Below are 22,588 nucleotides of genomic sequence, written 5' to 3'. Positions count from 1 at the left end.
CTTTTGCAAATAGCCCTACATAATAATTATGTAATAAACTGACAATAGCACCAAAGAATGCATTCCAGTTGTGCCATAAGTTGTACGTAGCTTTACAAACAGCTATATAAAACACCACCCAGGGTGCCATTTCATAAAGCTGCTCGTAAGTGTAAGTTAAAGTGACTTTAAGAACGACTGGTGATCCTTTAATCTTGTGGTAAAAGATATTCACCTTTTAAAATGTAATTATAAATAGCACTTAAGAAAGGTTCACCAGTCGTTCTTAAAGTCGCTCTTTAACTTAATACAAAAACAGGTTTATGAAACACCCACCAGGGAGCCGTTTCATAAAGCTGTTTGTAACTTAAGGGTGACTTTAAGAACGACTGGTGAACCTTTCTTATGCGCTAAACCATCGCCAATTCAATATACTATTTACCACAAGAAAGGATTACCAGGAGTTCTTAAAGTCGCTCTGAATTTACCAACAGCTTAATGAAACACACACCAGGTATTATGTTTTCATGGTTTGAAAAAAGGGATTTTATAAGAAAGATGCATTATATTGAAATACATTTAAAAAGTTTATCTGTTTCAAAATGACTAGGAATCAAATGATAAATGATTAGTTTTCTGCATTATGATATCATTCTGAGGATCTGAAAAAACAGAATGTTTCCCCTGTTCTAACAGTAGTCTTATTTTGCCCTTTCTTTATCATTCCAATGATACTCTCCTGACTAAAATCAGAATTCTGATTTTTTAAATATTTTTTTTCTTCACATTTTTAAAAATTCATTTTTATTATTTTTTTACGTGAAATCCCTTGCCCAAGAACATTTTTACAGCTTTTTAAAAGTCAGATGCTAAAGCTATCATGCAGACTCACCTTGAAAAATCACTGTCGATTTCTTACTATGAAAGAGCTTGTAACCCCAACCGGGGCGTCTCGGACTTCAGCGGGAACCTACATGTAGCCCCCCATGGCTACTTTTCAGATTTTTTTCAGAGGGGAATATCATGTAAAATGTCTCTCCATACTAAAATTCAATACATATCAGTGCCCTCTTGTGTTTATTTGTGTTTTGGTATTGTTTCTTTGTGTCGTGTTGAAAATGGTCTTTTCTTTTTCCATCTTTAAGCTTGAAATTGTCCATATTTGATTTCAATTTGAGTTGATTTATTTTTTTGTTCATTAATCATACAAAAGCAAACAGAAAAATAGTGGTAATGAGTAGGCTCTGGCTGTTTGCATGGGTGATAAAACAAAATGCACGCTGCGTACGTGTGTAAATACTGTACATGTTGCATGGGTCAATTTTTGTGTACTCTTTGTTTTAGAGTTACAATGTATGATGCTTGTACACTGTTCTCAGATATATGTGTATGTGTACAAAATATACATTTTGTTATAATTGAATAAATAAATGTATACTCGTTTATGTACAATAATAAAACCATTTAAAATAGGGGTTTTTAATCTTTAAGGCACGATAATTCTAGTGAGGAAATACCAAAGGTTTTGGTTGGTAAATCACTATCAAAAGAAAATTCTTGATTGAAATTCATTCAGTAATCTACCGTAATCAATTTGATAAGTTGCCAGTCATTCTGTTATCTTAATTTCAAAAGTTTTACTGCACTTGTACTCTCCTATTAATTTAACATTGTTTTTAATAGTTTTTAATACTCTAATATTCATTATTACTGCATATCATCTCTTTTTTTCTTGGTATTGGCGTTGGTCAAATTTTGATTGATGAATGACCTACATGACTTCTTTGATGAAAGTTAGGATGAAGGGCAGCAGTGTTTATAAAGGAAAATCTAGCAAAACGGCGGAGGGGGTTGACGTGAGGGAAAATATGAAGATAGTTGAGAAATGTCCTGCATTTAAACATGAGAGAGGATTTGAAAAAAAACTTAAGTCTGTGATTCCTCTGTGTTATAGTTTGATATTTTGCCCTTTCTTTATTAAAATTAGTTCAAATGTGAATATTGTATCTCCCAATTGAGATCAATTAACCTTGGGTATTTTGGGGCCTTTTTCAATTGTCCTTTCCGTGCTGAAATATAGAGATGTGTTCTATTTAAGATTTTTAAGGGCGTGCGTGAAGTTGAAACCTCAAGATAGAAGTTTATATGAAGAGACAGCATCTGGGCCCCATCTTACAAAGAGGTATGATTGATCCGATCAACTTGAAGTATGGAAACCCATTTATGTTATAATTTCTTCTTTAGGAAATTTATGCAATGTCCTTTGAAAACAAAGAGAAGCACACTGAATTGTCAAGAAAACAGTGAATGTATGAATATATCATATCTAGAAAATATGTTGAACAGAAATGCATTCAAGATGTTGACATTGCTGGCTTTCCATAGTTTCCATAGTTGTGGTTTATTGATTCGATCGTAACTCTTTGTAAAACCCCCGTCACACTAGAGGCGGAATGAGCCGGAATGCCTCGGAATGAAAATTCTTTGTACATTCCTGGATATTCGAAGCACATTCTAAAAATTCTGACTGCATTCTGAGTGCATTCCAGACATTCGGGTCCATTCTTGTGACCGGCCCGAATGTTTTGCTCATGTTCAAAACTTTCGAAGTGCATTCGAAGTGGAGAAATATCGAACGACATTCAAAGTGCATTCTGACCGCTCTCTGACTGCATTCTAAATATTCTTGCTGCATTCTAACAGCATTCTTAATATTCTTCCTGTGTTCCGACTGTATTCGAGCTGCATTCGACAGTCAATACACCCGGAATGTGCAAGAATCATTCGAGGCGGGATCAAAGGACGTTCTAAGTATTCGAACGACATTTTTGCAAAAGTAGTGAAAATTTCAAATTCCCTCCCGACTGTGGCACGAATTTGGAAAGTTCTTCATTCTGGCTGGTTCTGCTCGATTCCTGCTGATTCCGAATAAGTGTGACGGGGGTATAAGACGGGCCCTGAACTGTATCGGTGTCTTTAAAAGAGGTGTGACTCCGACTATGTTGATGATTACATTTTATTTGTTAATATCTTATTGTTTAGTTCATCAACCCGTGTTAATTTCCCTTGCATATTTTGTTTTATTCTCACTAGGATTCAGGTTTAAACGGAAATAATTACGGGCTTTCAGCACCAAACCGACAATTCAAACAGAGGGGCAATGAATCAACGGCCCGGTCGGGAACGGTCAAAAAGAACTTTGCCAGGTGGGTATCAAAGATTATCGCTTGACACGATAGGAGAGTACTAGTACTCTCTGTGTCACCTGGGGGCCGTTTCATATAGCTGTTCGGAAGTTAAGAGCGACTTTGAGAATGACTGGTGATCCTTTCTTACGCACTAAACCATCGGCAATGAATATACCATTACCACAAGAAAGGATCACCAGTCGTTCTTAAAGTCGCTCTTACAAACGGTTTTATGAAACACCCACCAGGCAAAAATAAAAAGCGAATAGAGATATGGTTCCCATACCTACTATGTTTGGGCATATGAAGCAGTATATGACACAGAACTTCACCAGGTGGACAACGAAACTGCTTGACAGAATATGTTCATATAGTTTCTGAGCCACTGGGCTAGTGCAGAGTGCTTTTAGAGACATTGCTTTGATGTATTAAGTGTGACAAATGTGATTGCAGATTGTAAGTATTGTTTGCACATGTACATCTGTTTCTTGTCAAGGAAATTGTCCTGATCACAAAAAACTCAAAGTAATTTGCAAAAAAAAAATTTTATTGGACACTAGCCTGATTATGCTATAACATGGATATCCCACAAGGAAGCATCATAGGGCCATGCCTATTTAATGTACATGTAGTCATCAAGTTTAGGGTTTGACAAATAATAAATCTTGATATTCCATGCTGAAGTTTAAAAGAATCACCCCACCCAGGCTTTATGGAAACAGCATTCATAATAATACCAGGCTTTTCCCTGAAGAAAGCTGATCAGTCTAGAATCGGGGGGGGGGGGGGGGGGGGAGGACCCTGGCTGCTGGAGAACCACCTACTTTTCACTATGTCCACAAGTTAAAATATTAAACTACTTTCTATACACCTTGATTACAGTGTATAACTTGACACCACTATTTTCCTACACGTAATCTATATCTTGGGAAACTCTACCATCAAATGTCAATCTTCTTTTAGAACTACATGTATGTGTGATCTGATGCCCCCTCCCCCTTTCCTTCCCTAGTCCCACATATAGAGCATATCGTCTTCTCTTCTCTGTTTCTCCACCCATATTTAATTGCTAATCCTGTGTGAATCAGCTCATACACTGACACTAGCAAACGTCTTACAGTATTACCAGACGTGAACTGCCCCTGGAAATAGATCTTTATGTACCTTTATGTATCTGGTGGCACATATTATTTGGAAAAGGCTCATTTTTGTCCAAATTTAGAATGTCATGATCCTCCCTTAATTTGATATATCGGGATACATGTAGCAGTAGTTCTGTCTTCTTCATTTGTATGCATGTACTTTGTTTATAAATCAGGATTCGTGACTTGGTAAATGATGCTTCTGTACTTTAAGGTGTGGGAATTTCATTGATTTATAAGTGAGTTGTGCAACAAGAAATATGATTGGCCAAAATGGTAAGACTGTGAACATCAGGACCCAATCAGAAGCACTCTTTCATCAAGCATTGAGGAATCCAGAAGATTTGTGATCATTGATTTGTGTACACTTTTTGAGAAGTCGTTGAAACGTGTTCTTCTTTTGTCAAGTAATCAGTTGAGTTTCTTGAAGTCATTTTTTTGTGACAGTTTAGAAGGAAAAGAAGAAGTATTACCAGATCAAGTGGAATGCTCTTAATGTCAATGATCTTGAAGCTGCATCAATTGCTGATTGCTTCTTTCAACAGTAGCAGATTGCTTCCTGAAGGGAAAAAATATGAGATCTTGTTTCCTTTGGCAAGAGCAGATTAGTTTGATTATTTGGATATGAAACTAAGTATATAGTACTTGAACAGATGATTGCACTTCCTGCACATTCCTTCATCTATAAAGTTGTTTTTATTTATCTTGGCCTGGTTTATGACAACCTGGATGTATTCGCTATATTCTTCCTGCTTCGTGCAATAGAGGATTGAGACGAGAAATACCTTTGAGAGTCTTTGATGTGCTGAAGTTGGAACCACTATTGTTGCGGGCTTCAATATCCTATAGCCTTTGGGAATATCCTCAAGCATTTCTCCATTCAAGCAACTTTCTTTTATTTTATTGCTTGTCCAGGATACCTTAATGTCTGTAGCTTTTGTTACATCCAGATTTGCTGCATACTTCGCCATCAGGGCTGTACTATGTTGGTCAGTTCAACGCAGGCACTTTATCAGAATTTCTTCAAAGGACATTGAGAGTTGTTGATTATTGTATGAAAAGCATTTCTGATGTTTGTTTGTTCACATTCAGGTCTTTGGCAGTTTCGTAAAAAAAAGGAATTGTACATGGTCTATTTGAAGAACACCAAGCAATGAATTGATAGAAGTGCAGCATCTAGTTTACATACAGGCGCATTGGATAGTAGCGAAGAACCATCATCTTTGATACCTGGTAATTTAGAAAACTGGGTTAGACTTTTGTTATGGGCTCTGTCTTTAATCCGGAGATACACGCCAGAATTTGCGTGCGTGGGTGCTTTGTGGATACAGTTTGGATGTTGACTTAAGTGATATTCTTTAAGTAAGTCCTGGTCCACTAGAGCTCTCTGGATTCTTAAGACACTGAGCTTTGGAGTTGGGCGACACACTCGGTCCGCTCCGCTTGGGTTGATTGTTGCTTCCAGGATTCTTGAGCTTTGTCCGAACCTGACGGGGGAAGATGTTTCAAAGACAGCTCGCAATGATTGAGGAGAAGTTGCCATCAAAGTGCGTGGATAGCGTGCACAAGACAACTGCTGCTCTCAAGCTTATGGTGGAAAGGTGCGTTGTGTTCAGGGTTCCCGACCCATCAGGGAAATCAGGGAAAATTATTTTACTCTTTTCCAGTCAGGAAAAAAATCAGGGAATTCGACGAAAAATACCTCAGATCAGGGAAAAATTCTCAAATGAGGGAAAAATCAGGGAATTTTGATCGGCCCAACAGTTGAAAGCACGGTAGTCAGTCAGACTCTGTTATGTTTTGTTACATATCAAAACAACATCCGTTGAATGACTTGTTTTGGTGGTTATTGGGTATGGTGGATGGCTGTATTTGGGGGGGAGGCCATTACATGCCTGTGTAGTAGTACTAATTAGTTTAACATTATTGTTTTTATATACTGAAAATACTTGTAATTCACTGCAACAACTTAAACACATGCGAAACTGGGAATGGGTTTGAATAATTATCAGGGAATTTTTAAACTTCATCAGGGAAAAATCCGGGGAATTTGATTTCTTGAAAAGGTGGGAACCCTGTGTGTTTCATGCTTGTTAGAATATCTCTGGAAGCTGCCATTGTGCAGAAAGCTCTGAGCTGACTGCCGTCATTATATTGTGTATTACATGTTATGGAATTATGTTTGTTAGTAAAAAGAAGTCATTACAGATTCACCATGAATATGATATGGTTTTATTTTGTTACAGGGTTAGCTATTCAACAGATTTAACAGTGTTCAAAGCCCCTCCTCACTCGTTTAAATAAACTCAAATTAAAAAATGCATGCTGCTGAACTGCTGAACTGCTCTTACAGCTATTTCTGTACTGTTATTGGATCATATCCAGTTTGCCCTTGCATCTGAAAAATCTAGGTGGGGTTAAAAACATTTTAATTACAAGGACCTTTCGAGTCATGATCTTTGTAAGCGCGTGTCAAGCTAGATGTAAATTAAATTGTTTATCCTTTGGTGTTATTTTCTGTAATTTAGTCGTTTCTCAGTATTTGCGAAGACGGGAGGAGAAGCATATTTATTGGGAGCAGCATCGAAGAAGGGAGCATCGCCAGATGGAAATATCAGAATAATTGTAAGTAAATTTAATTGATAGAATGCTTGTCTTTATTATTAAGACTTGCGATTGATCCGATCAACTGCAACTATGGACGGCCAGCAACGTCAACATATATATATACAATGCTTGGTTGTTCAGAAAATTTTCTTGATATGAATATAAATCCATAATTCATTGATTTCTTGACAATTTGGTGTGTTCTCCTTTGTTTACGAAGGACATTTTACAAATTTCCTGAAGAAGAAATTCTGTAGAAGAAATTATGACACTGATGGATTTCCATAGAGTTACGATTGATTGAAAAAACTTCCATTATTTCATTTATACTACCCACTCCCCTCAGAAAGCTGTATGTATTGATGAACTGATAGAAATGAAAATGAGGTAATACAGAAAAGAATACTGATGGTGGTGAAGTAATATAATGAGTGAAGGAGCATATATAAAAATTTGGAAAAGAAATAGATGAAAATTTGCATTAAATTATTGAAGAATATGTATTACATTATTAGCTTGATGAAATTATTTAGTACCAAATTAATAATAATTGATATTGAAGAAACCATTATGCTAAACTTCCGTTGATTTAAAATCCTGTCTTAAAATTTTGTAAACACTCTATATGTTAATTGTGCTGGCCTGATTTTGCATTCAAATTTTACCCTCTTCATTTTGTTTTGCTTTACATTTTCTTTGTAAATTCTACTGATGTGATCAGATGTAAGAATATGATTCTCACACAGCATGAGTTTTTGATATATTTAAAAATGTCTCTGACATTACGTTACAATTTTGAGGATGGTTATAATATTCCACATTATGATGAATAAAGGAATGCTTTTTAATTCTCATCACTACTGTTTAAATGGTTTGTATGATCATTTCTGTTTCTGTTTCTGGTAACTCCCGTTGGAACTCGGCAGGACAGCGTTTTGCTGGTACATGTAAACGTCAAGCTTGTATATGATTAACCAATTACCTAGGAAACATTGTACGTCTAGGTTAATCAGTCATAGTGGCTGACCTTATAGATGACAGATATTACTCTCGGGCCTTTTTATCAAAGGGGAGACAATGGCAGAGTGGGGATTCGAATTTGTGAGACAAATGCTCTAACCAGTGGACCACACGACCTGCCATTTGTCTGAGCCTTGAATTATTTGTGCTCTACAGCCCTTTTGTACATTATTATTAATTTGTAAAATAGTAATTTGTTTATTTATTTATTTTTTATTGCTTTTCTGCCAATAGGAAGCAGAGGACGGTCCAAGATGGGAAGAGACAGTGGATAAATACACGTGCGAGATTAAGAATCCCAAAAAAGAAAGTAAACTGAAAGGAATGAAAAGCTTCATCGCCTACCAAGTTACACCATCAGTAAGTCATCTTGAACTAGAGTGATTGATAGAGAGATACTATAGATAGATTAAGAATCTTAAGATAGAAAGTAAACTGAAAGGAATGAAAAGCTTTATTGCCTACCAAGTTACACCATCAGTAAGTCGTCTTAAAATAGAGTGATTGATAGAGAGATAGGCCTACTATAGATAGAGAGAAATACAGAGATAGGGGCTGAGCAGGGGGGGGGGGGCAAAACGGGGGATAAATACACACGTGAGATTAAGAATCTTAAGATAGAAAGTAAACTGAAAGGAATGAAAAGCTTAATTGCCTACCAAGTTACACCATCAAAGTCAACTTAAAAGAGTGATTAATAATAATAATAGTCAGTTCTTGTATAGTGCATAACACATTATGAATAACGTCTCTATGCGCTTCCAAGGGACTTGGATATTATTACCCCGGCTGTAGCTCAAGCAGCCTTTCCAGCGCTCGGCATTTCAGGGAATAAATTCCTGCCAGGTATCCATTCACCTCACTTGGGTTGAGTGCAGCACAGTGTGGATAAATTTCTTGCCGAAGGAAATTACGCCATGGCTGTGATTCGAACCCACAACCCTCTGTTTCAAAGTCAGAAGACTATTCCACCGGGCCACAATGCTCCACAGATGGGGGGAACAGATCAAGGGGGGAGGGGTGAAACAGTGGATTGTGATTACATGTTTGACTGCACAACATTCAATGCAAGATCATTATCAGATTTGAGTTGTTGAAATGAGACTTCATTAGGGTCTTGTGATTGTTCAACCTATCATTGAATGCAAAAGAAGAAACATATAAAGCGTTCACGTATTTTTTCAAAATAGTTAGGCATGTATGCTTTAACAGAGTGATATACATTCGTGGGAAAGGCCTTGCAATGAATTGTAAGTAGATTTAAGCTCCCTGAATTGATTATAAGTCTTGTAATTAGTCTCATATTTGCGATTGATTACTTGTCTGCTTTTTATATCAACAACTATAAATTGGATTTGCTTTAGTTATTCATTGCCCTTTATCACTTGTAATTTTGCAAAGTGCTCTCAGGTTATGGTTATTGTTTTTTTTTTGGTTCCTTTTCAAGAATACTGGCATTCGGGTGAGTCGGAGATATAAACATTTTGACTGGCTGTACGAGAGGCTAGCGGAGAAGTTCACGCTTATCATTGTTCCACCACTCCCAGACAAACAAGTAACAGGTGAGGGAATGCAGTGATTTTGTCCTTTTTATGTGAACGGAACTATAGCTTTTTTGCAATATTTTTTGTCACACCATGATATTACTGTGACCGAATTATGATGTAGGGATGTATCTTCTCCCCAAATGATTGTTGATTTACATACATGTACCATTTAATGTTCCCTCTATTAAAAGCTGATGAAATGTGATTATTTATCTCATAACCAATGATAAAGTGCAAGTACGGGTTTTCAGAATTAAGCCAAAATAAAGCCCACAAAGAGTGACGAGGCCCCCCCCCCACGAAAAAAAGAAGAAAAGAAATGTTTTTATTTCCTTTCATGGATCAGTCATGCATAAATTAGCATAATCAAAGAAATCACATACATGTAATGTGGCAGATGCGTTATTCTCCTCAGGACTGTACTGTCAACAGCCAAGATCTCGGCGGGGGGAGGGGGGGGGGTATTAATCCTGCCTACTTGTAATCTCGTTAGATGTCTTTTGAGGATTTTATACTGAATGGAAACTGAAAATTAAGTGAAGAAGAGATTTCTTGTGCTCCCATCATTGTCTATCCATTGAAAATTTAGGTATTGGTTTTTGAGGTCAAAGGTCAACAGGTGCAGTGGAGGGCAAGGGGGGGGGGTAGTTGTAATAGGGTTCACATCTTAACGACCCTTTCTCCTGCATGGTTAGATGGTTTCAGACCGATTGAAAACCAGAGAATACCAAGAATTATCTGATCCACTCCAATCACAAAATGTGTGTTATTTTGGCAGTGCAAAAGCAAATTGCTTGTGATATTCTTAAAAGGTAATACCTGTTAAATAGTACTTGACCTTGTGAGAGTTGCATGTACAGTACAGTATGTGAATTGTTGCAAAAAGAAAGTACTTGTCGGAATTATGTTTACTTTCGATGGTACATGTATTTTCCCCAATGTCACAGTATTTTTGCAGTGTGAAGCAAATGACAGGAATTGTTTTGAATCGCCCTACCCATCTGTTACCAAGATCAGATTGCGCCTGCTCACAACTTTGAGAACTTGCCCCAAAAGGGTCTGGTCCGTATGGGTATGAATGCAGAAAAATAATTATGGGGTTATTGGGAGGCTTGATCTAGTTCTCTAAAATTTACAATTATTTTGGTAATCCAATCGATTCAAAAGCACCTCTTGTATGTATACTGTACTTGTATGTGTTCTTTAAAAAAATTATACAGGTACAAGCATTTTGTTTAAAATCCAGTCAGTTCAAAAGCACCTCCAATATGTTACGAAAGGTTTTATGTAAAATAATGTTGGGCTTTTACGACCGATTCTCTATGATTTATGGCAGTTGGAGACAGGTTTGTTAGCAGATAATGCAGAGGTGATTTATTGTGTAGCCGATACCTTCTACTCATTCAAAGTTTGATCATAACACACAGCATACTGGAAGGCCTTTGAGAAAGTACATCGTGTAAATACTCGGTTGTATTTGTTAAGATCTCTTTTTTATTTGTTTATATTTGTTGTTGTTTGTATCCAAAGGAACTGTTGCCGGGCTAGCGCCACGAGCGTCTCTGGACGGTGTGTGTGCCCAACAAGATAATACAATAATTATTAATATGAAATAAAGAAAAGTTTTTAAAAGAAGACAATTCCAATTTGATTCTTAATTGAATTGTGACAAACTCATGCCTGTACATGTATTTTCCGAATTTTTCTGCTTTCTTGCAAAACATGAAATTCAAGGATGGTGTTGCCCTAATAAAGTACAGTGAAACCTGAAATAAAGATAGAACTTTGCTAGATGGAGAAACGTGGTTCTGACCCTCGCCTTGTAAACACTGGTCGTGTGTTTGAATCCCCCCATGGTCTGGCGTCCTTTGACAAGGCGTTGATCCACACTTTGCCACTCTTGACCAAGGTGCTAAATTGGTACCCGCTAGGATGTGAAAGTCATTGTAGCTTGTGCAGTACTGTGTGCGCTTCACCGGCGACTGACTGGAATACTCCCTAGGGAGTGGAGGATGTGCACACATTGTGTGCGGGATTGACTGATAGTATCCAATGACGGGTAATAATGTATCTGTATACGCTTTAATAGACACGTTGTTCCGATGTATTAACCCTAAAAAGACTGGGGGGGGGGGCTGATTCAGCCCCCCCCTCGACATTTTTCGCGATAAATCTGTAATGCGAAAAGCTGGCGCCGCGCCGTTCCATGACTTTTTTCTTTCAAGTCTTGCGCAACTTTTGAGACCAAATTTGCGACCCCGGGTATGTGGTTCCGAAATTACGCAACATTTCGTAAGTACATGTCGACCCAAAATTGCTAAAAAACGTGAATTTGTGTACAAATCCAATGCAAATTGTGTTTTCAGCCAAAATTCATAAATGTATTATTATTTTCAAATTTACTAATCAAACTAAATTAATTTCATCTTGTTTATGGTCAGAATAAAGTCACGGATGATTTTCATTGAAAAAACAATAAAAAACAAAAAGTAAAAAAACAAAAAAATACATAAGAAATTTTTAAAACAATAAAATACATAGGAAAAGAATTGTGATGTTGAATTTTTTTTCATGTACATTTGATTAGAATCCTACAAAGAGTCTATGAATAAAAAAAATAGCAGTTTAGAGGCCTTATTTAGTTAATTAGAGCAAATCTTTTACGCATAAATTAGCATAATTAATGAATTTTGAAATTTTTCGGAAAATTTGATCCTACAGTCTTGGAGATTATGCCGTGGGTAATGCACGTGCCAATTTTCGTCGCGATCGCGCGGTCGACGGCCGAGATCATAGGGGGGGGCTGAATCAGCCCCCCCCCCCCAGTCTTCTTAGGCATCAAAATAGCCCAGTCTATTTAGGGTTAAAGGGGAATGAAACCTTTGGAACAAGTAGGCTTGTATCAAAACAGAAAAATCAAAGAATAAAAACAAAGAAAGTTTGAGAAAAATCTAACCAATAATGAGAAAGTTATGAACATTTGAATATTGTAATCACTAATGCCATGGAGATCCTCACATTGGCAATGTGACTAGGATGTGTGATGTCACATGTGAACAACTTTCCCTTTGATGGACTGTAATATACCCCCAAAATGTCTCTTCTTGCTTTTTCTTAAAGGAGAATGAAACCCTTGAAACCAGCTGAATCCATATCAAAGAGAAAAATCAAAGAAACATATTGTTGAAAGTTTGAGGAAGATTGAATGAATAATAAGAAAGTTATGAGCATTTGAAAATTGAGATCACTAATGCCATGTAGATCCTCCCATTGGCAATGCAACCAAGATCTGTGATGTCACACACGTACAACTCCCTCATTACTTTAGTACTTATTTCACTTATATTCTCACTTTTATAGAGTCTATCACAAGGTGAGGTGTTCTCTTTATGAGAGGACAAGTACAGAGGTTTCACAACATTATATCAATGATGAATCGTTTGTCATATGATTAGAATGAGCAAAAAGAGATGTTTTGGGGTACATTTTCAGTGTCCAAAAGGGGAGAGTTGTCCAGTTTTGGACACTGAAAATATACCCCAAAACATCTCTTTTTGCTCATTCTAATCATATGACAAACGATTCATCAATGATATAATGTTGTGAAACCTCTGTACTTGTCCTCTCATAAAGAGAACACCTCACCTTGTGATAGACTCTATAAAAGTGAGAATATAAGTGAAATAAGTACTAAAGTAATGAGGGAGTTGTACGTGTGTGACATCACAGATCTTGGTCGCATTGCCAATTGGAGGATCTACATGGCATTAGTGATCTCAATATTCAAATGCTCATAACTTTCTTATTATTCATTCAATCTTCCTCAAACTTTCAACAACATGTTTCTTTGATTTTTCTCTTTGATATGGATTCAGCTGGTTTCAAGGGTTTCATTCTCCTTTAAGGTGATACAAACTCTTTTAATATCTATGATGTATTCTTTAAAAATCTGTATTACATGCCCTCCTATAGAAAGAACACATGATATACTGATAGATGTGATAAAAGAGGCAGTTTAAGTGAAATATATACTAAAGTGTTAGGGAGAGTTGTTCACAAGTGACATCACACGTCTTTGTCGCATTGCCAATTTGAGGATCTCCATAGCATTAGTGATCGCAATGTTCAAATGCTCATAACTTTCTCGTTATTTGTCCGTTTTTTCTCAAACTTTCGTTGATCTGTTTCTTTGATTTTTCTGTTTTCACACAAGCTATCTTATTCCAAAGGTTTCATTCTCCTTTAAGTGCTATATGAAAGCGGATTATTATTATTATTTTTTTTATTAGCTTTCACATTACACCCATTTACCTACAGGTATTCAGGTTTAACCACTTGAGAAATATCCTTAATCAATTCTAAAGGGCTATATTCGTCCATTTTTTTTTCATAGCAACTTTCACTTTTACAGTTACAAAGCCAGTTATTGCCATTACACATTTATTGATATCTTATAATCATAATTCATATTTTTTTATAGGTCATAATAGTGATCATTTTTATTTCGAAGAGAGTAAACTTCCTTAAAGAGATGAGACTTTCACATACGTTAATGCATTTTACAAAGTCATAATTACCCTCGGTTTGGCTCTTTTTCTTTCTTTACTTTGTATTCTTTTTTGAAACTGATCTCTTTAGATTTAAATATATATACATGTACTTATACTGAGAGTGAATCTGAATTTTGTTGGCTTGTTGTTAATTGTCATAAAGATTGCAAAATTATAATGCATAAATTAGATATTCTACTTCATAACTTCTTGTACATGTAGGTCATCCTGAATATTTTTCTTATCATAAAGAGAATAAGATTGAAAGACAGTTGAAAAATTATCCTCTTGTGAATTTCACTTTAATAAACAGATTTAACCAAATCTTAATATCCTTTCATAAAAGGATATATAACTTGTAAATCCAAAATTTAAATGTAATCTTCTTTATAACTGAAGAGGTTGTTTGTAATTGTATATTTAATGATCTCATGTAATAATTAAGTGTCTTTCCTTTTTTTTTTTTTACCCTAACCTGTCAGATGTTGCCATTTTGCACATACATGTATGTGCAATTCCAATCAAAATAATGATTATTCTCTGCCTCTTGTGAAGATAAAGACGTTATCGATAACAGCCCTGACGGATTCATAGAAATCTTAATATCCTTTCATAAAAGGATATATAACTTGTAAATCCAAAATTTAAATGTAATCTTCTTTATAACTGAAGAGGTTGTTTGTAATTGTATATTTAATGATCTCATGTAATAATTAAGTGTCTTTCCTTTTTTTTTTTTTACCCTAACCTGTCAGATGTTGCCATTTTGCACATACATGTATGTGCAATTCCAATCAAAATAATGATTTTTCTCTGCCTCTTGTGAAGATAAAGACGTTATCGATAACAGCCCTGACGGATTCATAGAAATCTTAATATCCTTTCATTTAAAAGAATAGGCCTATATAACTTTTTGTAAATCCGAAATTTTAAAGTGAAGCAATGAATGTACATATTCTTTAATACCCACATCTGCATGTGGTATCACAGGCCTAATTCATTTCCCATAGACTCGTGTGTTAAAGTGGCACTTAAAAAAAATCATGAAAAATAAGGAGGAAATTCGAGGGTTGAATGTTTACTACCAGTGGACAGGATATATGTCTGAGATTCCATATCTGACCAGAAAAGGGTACCTCGACGGCTCATTTTGAAAATAAATCGGCATTTATGAAGACTACACCTGACAGGATCAAATTCATCGCTTGAGAGAGTAAAATGGCCCTAATTCTTCCTCCAGTAAAAAAAAATGGTTCCAAAGTAGTGATGTATCTTTTCAATTTGGAAAAAGGAAGTTCAGTAGGTACCCTCCCTAGAATCAGTGTTAGATTGTCAATCATATTCATTCATTTTTGTCAATCAGCAATATCAAATTTCAAAATTGAGCAATGGGTTGGCTCGAATGAATATCGTTGGCCTGCCAGTTGTAGTTAGGCCCGTGTGACCATGTACGTTTACATTGTCATACAGTGGTGCCCAACAGTTAGTGAACTCCCACCAAAAAATGAACATATTTGAAGAGTTCAAGTTCTGCCATGTTGAAGATATTTAATTGTGAAGTCGGGCGATATATGACATTCAGTAAAGTTTGTTTCTCTGGGCTCGCCAAACATTGTAGTGTTGTTGTCTACATTCAGCACTCGGCATGAAGGAGTGCATTTTGTGGTGGGGTTCAGTAACTTTAGAGCAAAAATTAAGTATCGATTCTAGATTCATAGAAAATATCATGATTTCAGTTGTCCTTTATCCCTTCAGAATGAAATCAATGTGCAAAGAGTCTAAATTATTTTTGTTTTCTTTGCCTTAAAGTTACTTGTAATCAGGCAGATAAAATATACATGTATATACTTCTGTTTATTTTGGGCGGCTACATGTACTTTTCACAAACTACACGTTTTACATAAATCTTCAACATTGGATAATATTGGATCTACAACATTGCAGTGAATGGGATTTTTTTACTGCTCTTTTTTATTTTCCAGGGCTTTAAAAAAACACTTCCACCCCTTTTGAGCATTTTGGGGCAAACTCGCCCAAGCCCCAATCTCTATTTTCCCCTGCTTGTAATTAATACAAAAGATGACGACCCAATGACTTATATTTTTTCATAAAGAAGGTCATTATGAGGAATGTAAGACTCTCAGTGTCACGTTCTTGTGTCTTATTATTCTCGGTAACGATAATTATTCAATAATATATACTGTAGCATTTGCGAGGCACTGATTATCTAGTTGCTTGTTCAACGGCACACTTAATATTATCCTGGCTATAGCTCCAGCTGCTATGAAATGCGCTTGGTGCATTCAAGGAATTAATCTTGCCGGGTACCCATTCATCTCACCTACAATGTGGCTAAATTTCTTGCTGAAGGGAAACACGCCATGGCTGGGATTCGAACCCACGACCCTCTTGTTTGAAAGGAGAGAGTCAGAAACACTAGACCACGACGCGCCTGGTTATGATGATTATTCAACGCTATAATGCTGTAGCATTTACGAAGCCCCAATTATCTAGTTGTCTATTCAATGGCAAACTACATGTATGTATCATCCTGGCTATAGCTCCATCAGCTAAAGGTGCTTGGTGCATTCAAAATATTAATCTTGCAGAGTACCCATTCACCTCACCTGGGTCGAGTGCAGCACATCGTGGATAAATTTCTTGCTGAAGGAAAACACGCCATGGCTTGGATTCGAACCCACGTCCCTCTGATTGAAAGACAAAAGTCGTGCTGTAACCATTAGACCCGACGCCCCCCTTTCAATGTTTTCCTTTTTATTGCTTCTATGTAGGTCGTTATGAGGAAGCTTTCATTGAGAAGAGAATGGATCAACTACAAAGGTGGATGAACAGAATGACCGCTCATCCGGTGATAGGGCCTAGTGACGTCATGATGCATTTTATATCTTGTACAGACGAAAAGGTAAGTGTCTCCTACCCCTTCTTCCCTCTTCCTATTCCGTCGTCCTTCCTCTTTTGATTTCTTGAGAAAGTCTGTAAAACCTTGGTTTATTGTCACTATATCGTCCAAAAATCCAGATCCGGTTGTACGCGAGCAAATGGGAGACTGAATGTCAAACATTCGTACCGTTGCACACACGACGTACCGTCCAAAATGTACCGTTGCGCGGCTTTGAGTCACAATACGATTGAATTCTTTGCGCTCAGCTCTGTAAAAATGAAGGTGCAATCCGCGTATAGCCCGCTGGCTTAATGCGCAATACTGCCCAAGGTCACGTGCGTTTGTGGGATTTTGCTTTTCGCTTTCAATATTTTTGCTCCCTTTTCATAGATTTCTGCAGGGAAAAACTCTTTGTTTTTTCATATTTCCGCTAGATTCTGAGGCGTTGTACAACACAAATAGCGAATATTCATATTTGTGCAATGGTGCGAGATTTCTCAGTCGGTGAAAGAGAGACGCTCTATTCAATTCGGCTAACGCCTCGTTAACGCCTCGTTGAATGAACTAAATGAACTTAGTAAAATCATAAAATCTAAGCTTAAAAAATAATAACACCTACCCCTTCTTCCCTCTTCCTATTCCTTCGTCCTTCCTCTTCCTATTCTTTCATCCTCCCTCCTTCCTTTTTTCTATTCCTTTGCTTCCTCACCATTTCTCCTTCTTTTCCTCTGCTCCCCCTTCTATACCTTACCTGCCTCTTTCCCCTTCTCATCTTGTGAATGGGACCAGTGATGTCATGATGCAGTTTATTTCTTGTACAGATGAAAAAGTATCGTAGTTTCTATCTTGTACTCCTTCTTCCCTCTTCCTATTCCTTCATCCTTCCTCTTTCTACTCCTTCTTTTCCGCTGCTTCCCCTTCTATACCTTACCTGCCTCTTTTCCCTTCTCATCTTGTGAATGGGACCAGTGATGTCATGATGCAGTTTATTTCTTGTACAGATGAAAAAGTATCGTAGTTTCTATCTTGTACTCCTTCCCTCTTCCTATTCCTTCATCCTTCCTCTTTCTACTCCTTCTTTTCCTCCGCTCCCCCTTCTATACCTTACCTGCCTCTTTCCCCTTCTCATCTTGTGAATGGGACCAGTGATGTCATGATGCAGTTTATTTCTTGTACAGATGAAAAAGTATCGTAGTTTCTATCTTGTACTCCTTCTTCCCTCTTCCTATTCCTTCATCCTTCCTCTTTCTACTCCTTCTTTTCCGCTGCTTCCCCTTCTATACGTTACCTGCCTCTTTCCCCTTCTCATCTTGTGAATGGGACCAGTGACGTCATGATGCAGTTTATTTCTTGTACAGATGAAAAAGTATCGTAGTTTCTATCTTGTACTCCTTCTTCTTCCCTCTTCCTATTCCTTCATCCTTCCTCTTTCTACTCCTTCTTTTCCGCTGCTTTCCCTTCTATACCTTACCTGCCTCTTTCCCCTTCTCATCTTGTGAATGGGACCAGTGATGTCATGATGCAGTTTATTTCTTGTACAGATGAAAAAGTATCGTAGTTTCTATCTTGTACTCCTTCTTCCCTCTTCCTATTCCTTCATCCTTCCTCTTTCTACTCCTTCTTTTCCGCTGCTTTCCCTTCTATACGTTACCTGCCTCTTTCCCCTTCTCATCTTGTGAATGGACCAGTGATGTCATGATGCAGTTTATTTCTTGTACAGATGAAAAAGTATCGTAGTTTCTATCTTGTATTCCTTCTCTCCTCTTCCTATTCCTTCATCCTTCCTCTTTCTACTCCATCTTTCCCGCTGCTTCTCCTTCTATTCCTTTCCTTCATCCCCTTCTCATCCTGTGATCGGGCCTGACGATGTCATGATGCAGTTTATTTCTTGTACAGATGAAAAAGTATCGTATTTTCCATCTTGTACCCCTTCTTCTTCCCTCTTCCTATTCCTTCATCCTTCCTCTTTCTACTCCTACTCCGCTGCTTCTCCTTCTATTCCTTTCCTTCATCCCCTTCTCATCCTGTGAATGGGCCTGGTGACGTCATGATGCATTTTATTTCTTGTACAGACGAAAAGGTTAGATAATTGTTATCTCCTTCCTTCTTTCCCCTCCTCTTCCTTCCACTTCCTCCTTCTCTTCCTCCTTCTTTTCCTCTGCAATTGTCGCCTGAGCAGATGTCATGGAACCCTATTTTCGCCCCTTCGTTCTTTTCTCTTCCTTACTCCGTTTTCTCTTTTCCCCCTTCTTCTATATCATGTATAAAGCTGTCTCTCTTCTTTTTGTGTTTTTCCACTCTATCCTTCTTTTTCTCCCCTTTTTTATCACTTGATCATGAGTCTGAGAGGTGGATGTTGCTGTAATTGTTTAAGGCTTTAATTGTTTTACAATTACCAAGCATATATGTATATTTGTTTTTCTTTGTAGCTCTGGAAACAAGGGAAGAGGAAGGCTGAGAAGGATGAATATTTAGGAGCAGCTTTCTACCAAAATATTGAACCCCCTTCCAATAATCTTGACATAGCAACCATGTGAGTATGAACTGCATCCGTTTACCAAAAAAGTTTTTATGAAATCCAATGACCTCAAATCAATGTTCATTCAAAGATAAATTACTTCATGAGTAAGTCTTTAAAATCAAGATAAGTTGTTATCGTAGATCTAGCACATTAACGTAAACTTACAGTACCTTTGTTAAATCATGATATCTTAGCTAAAAAACAATAAATCTGAAGATTACTTACACAGAAAAGCATAAGTGGGACTGTGTAGAAGTGGTTGTTTTAAGGACACTTGTGAATGGTCGTTCATCCACCCAAGTGGATGTGCAACCCCTTCAGTGAGGGGGGGGGGGTCTCCAAAACGATTCTGGCTCTCTGATTGGATAAAATTGTCCAATCACTCACTCTCCCAAGTGAGTGATGGTAAAATACATGCAAATGAATGAATGGATGGATGGATGGATGGATAAATGGATGAATGAATGAATGAGTGACTGAGTGACTGAGTGACTGAACAAACGAATCAACGAACGAATGATTGAATGAATGAATGAATAAATGAATGATTGAATGAATGAATAAATTAATGATTGAATGAATGAATGAATAAATAAATGAATGAATGAATAAATGAATGATTGAATGAATGAATGAATAAATAAATGAATGAATGAATAAATGAATGATTGAATGAATGAATGAATGAATAAATGAATGAATGATTGAATGAGTGAATGAATGATTGAATGAATGAATAAATGAATAAATGAATGAATGAATGAATGAATAAATTAATGATTGAATGAATGAATAAATAAATGAATGAATGAATAAATGAATGATTGAATGATTGAATGAATGAATGAATGAATGAATGAATGAATGAATGAATGGATGAGTAAATGAATGAGTGAATGAATGATTGAATGAATGATTGAATGAATGATTGAATGAATGAATGAATGATTGAATGAATGAATGGATGAATGAATGAATGAATGAATGAGTAAATGAATGAGTGAATGAATGATTGAATGAATGATTGAATGAATAAATGAATGATTGAATGAATGAATGGATGAATGAATGAATGAATGAATGAATGAGTAAATGAATGAGTGAATGAATGATTGAATGAATGATTGTATGAATGAATGAATGAATAAATGAATGATTGAATGAATGAATGAATAAATGAATGAATGAATGAATGAATGAATGAATAAATGAATGAGTGAATGAATGATTGAATGAGTGAATGAATGGATTAATAAATGAATGAATGAGTGGATGAATGAGTGAATGAACAAATGAATGAATGAATGAACGAATAACAGGTCTAATATGACATGAACAACCAGTCATAGGCTAATATTGCTTGGAAAAAGACCCAACATTTTGATGAATTCTGTGCTTACTTTGCTCATTTCTCAGCAATTACACATTTTCTTCCAAAGCCATTTAGCACATATTTTTAATAAGGAAATATACAAACACCTGGGTAGTAATTTGATTGGATCCTTATGACAACTGGGGGGAGTTTCACAAAGATAACTTAGATTCGCACTTGAATGTCTTAGAGTCGCACTTAAATGTCTAGTTGCACGCGGTATAAAAGGCATGGCCGCATTGGTCAGATCGTGCGAAAAGGACGCGCACTACTGCGTATTAATCAATAAGATTGCACGTTGCATATCATGTATGCGTCGTCATTTAAGTGTGACTCTAAAGTCATACTTCAATCTTTGTGAAACACCCCCTGGTATTTATCTTTGAAAGTTTATTGATCACCACCCCCTATGACTACTTCTCATTTCTCTTCTTTTTATGTGTTAATATGTTTAACGATTGAGTAGAAGATATAACCAGTTGTCTCACGATGTATCAAACGTTGTTTAACGTGTTTAACGATGTTATTGCAACCATTGATATTGTGATGATGACTATTTATATAAGGGCCTTTCTATCTACATGTATTAGGTGACATGACATATGCTCCTGATCTATGAGATATTTGCTCCGGTCTTGATATCTCAGAGGGCATAGTGTTAGAGTTAGGATTGTAAGAGAGTTTTGGGTTCTGAATATTGTAAAGATAAGGAAATTTAGTTTTGGGGATTAGGTTTTCTGTTTGGCTTAAAATGCAGATTTTCCATCAGAGCAATTGTCGCCGGAGCAAATGTCATGGAACCTTCTATTTAAAGGCTACAAGTTAACTTGCGTTTAATTTTCTTTTCTTTTTCTTCTTCCAAAAGTGAGAGGCAGCATGACACATTCACACGGTTTACCAAGAGCTTCGACACCAGTGTGGCACAGATATCACAAGTTATACATGACTACAGCAAGAAACATTTAGGACGTGAGTCACAAGCTTAGTTACACATTAAAAAAAGCAGCGGCAGTAAACACTGATTTCAGGGGCGGATCCAGGATTTTCCAAAAGGGGGGGGGGGCACATTTTTCCAAGGAAAATTTGACAAGCAAAAAAAGAAAATAAATAAATTGAAAAAAAAAAGGTCTTCACTTTCAAAGGGGGGGGGGGGTGCCCCCTCCCCCCTGGATCCGCCAGTGACTGATTTCTGGAGAAAGTCTGTAAAACCTAGGTTTATTGTCACTATATCGTCCAAAAATCCAGATCCGGTTTGTACGCGAGCAAATGGGAGACTGAATGTCAAACATTCGTACCGTTGCACACATGACGTACCGTCCAAAATGTACCGTTGCAAGGCTTTGAGTCACAATACGATTTAATTCTTTGCGCTCAGCTCTGTAAAAATGAAGGTGCAATACGCGTATAGCCCGCTGGCTTAATGCGCAATACTGCCCAAGGTCACGTGCGTTTGTGGGATTTTGCTTTTCGCTTTCAATATTTTTGCTCCCTTTTCATAGATTTCTGCAGGGAAAAACTCTTTGTTTGTTCATATTTTCGCTAGATTCTGAGGCGTTGTACAACACAAATAGCGAATATTCATATTTGTGCAATGGTGCGAGATCTCTCAGTCGGTGAAAGAGAGACGCTCTATTCAATTCGGCTAACGCCTCGTTGAATGAACTAAATGAACTTAGTAAAATCATAAAATCTAAGCTTAAAAAATAATAACACTGGAGATCGCCTACACATGGAACAGTGTATTAGTATTGCATGGAAAA

The 22,588-nt window shown here is 36.8% G+C and overlaps 1 protein-coding gene across 5 annotated transcripts in view; it reads left to right on the top strand.

The window, feature by feature from the left end:
* LOC129263400 (sorting nexin-33-like) overlaps nt 1-22,588 on the top strand; it is a 55,958-nt gene that overhangs the window by 18,649 nt on the left and 14,721 nt on the right. For all 5 annotated transcript variants that reach the window (XM_064100866.1, XM_064100864.1, XM_064100865.1 and 2 more), the window contains 7 exons: nt 3,073-3,185; nt 6,838-6,934; nt 8,171-8,296; nt 9,384-9,498; nt 16,826-16,956; nt 19,365-19,468; nt 21,694-21,797. In XM_064100866.1, coding sequence (XP_063956936.1) covers nt 3,073-3,185; nt 6,838-6,934; nt 8,171-8,296; nt 9,384-9,498; nt 16,826-16,956; nt 19,365-19,468; nt 21,694-21,797 — 790 coding nt within the window. The remainder of the gene's footprint in view (nt 1-3,072; nt 3,186-6,837; nt 6,935-8,170; nt 8,297-9,383; nt 9,499-16,825; nt 16,957-19,364; nt 19,469-21,693; nt 21,798-22,588) is intronic.

Source organism: Lytechinus pictus, chromosome 6 (genome assembly GCF_037042905.1).
Source record: "Lytechinus pictus isolate F3 Inbred chromosome 6, Lp3.0, whole genome shotgun sequence".
Taxonomy (NCBI): Eukaryota; Metazoa; Echinodermata; class Echinoidea; order Temnopleuroida; family Toxopneustidae; genus Lytechinus; species Lytechinus pictus.
The sequence above is the reverse complement of the archived record's forward strand: the minus strand, read 5'-3'. Positions and strand labels throughout refer to the sequence as shown.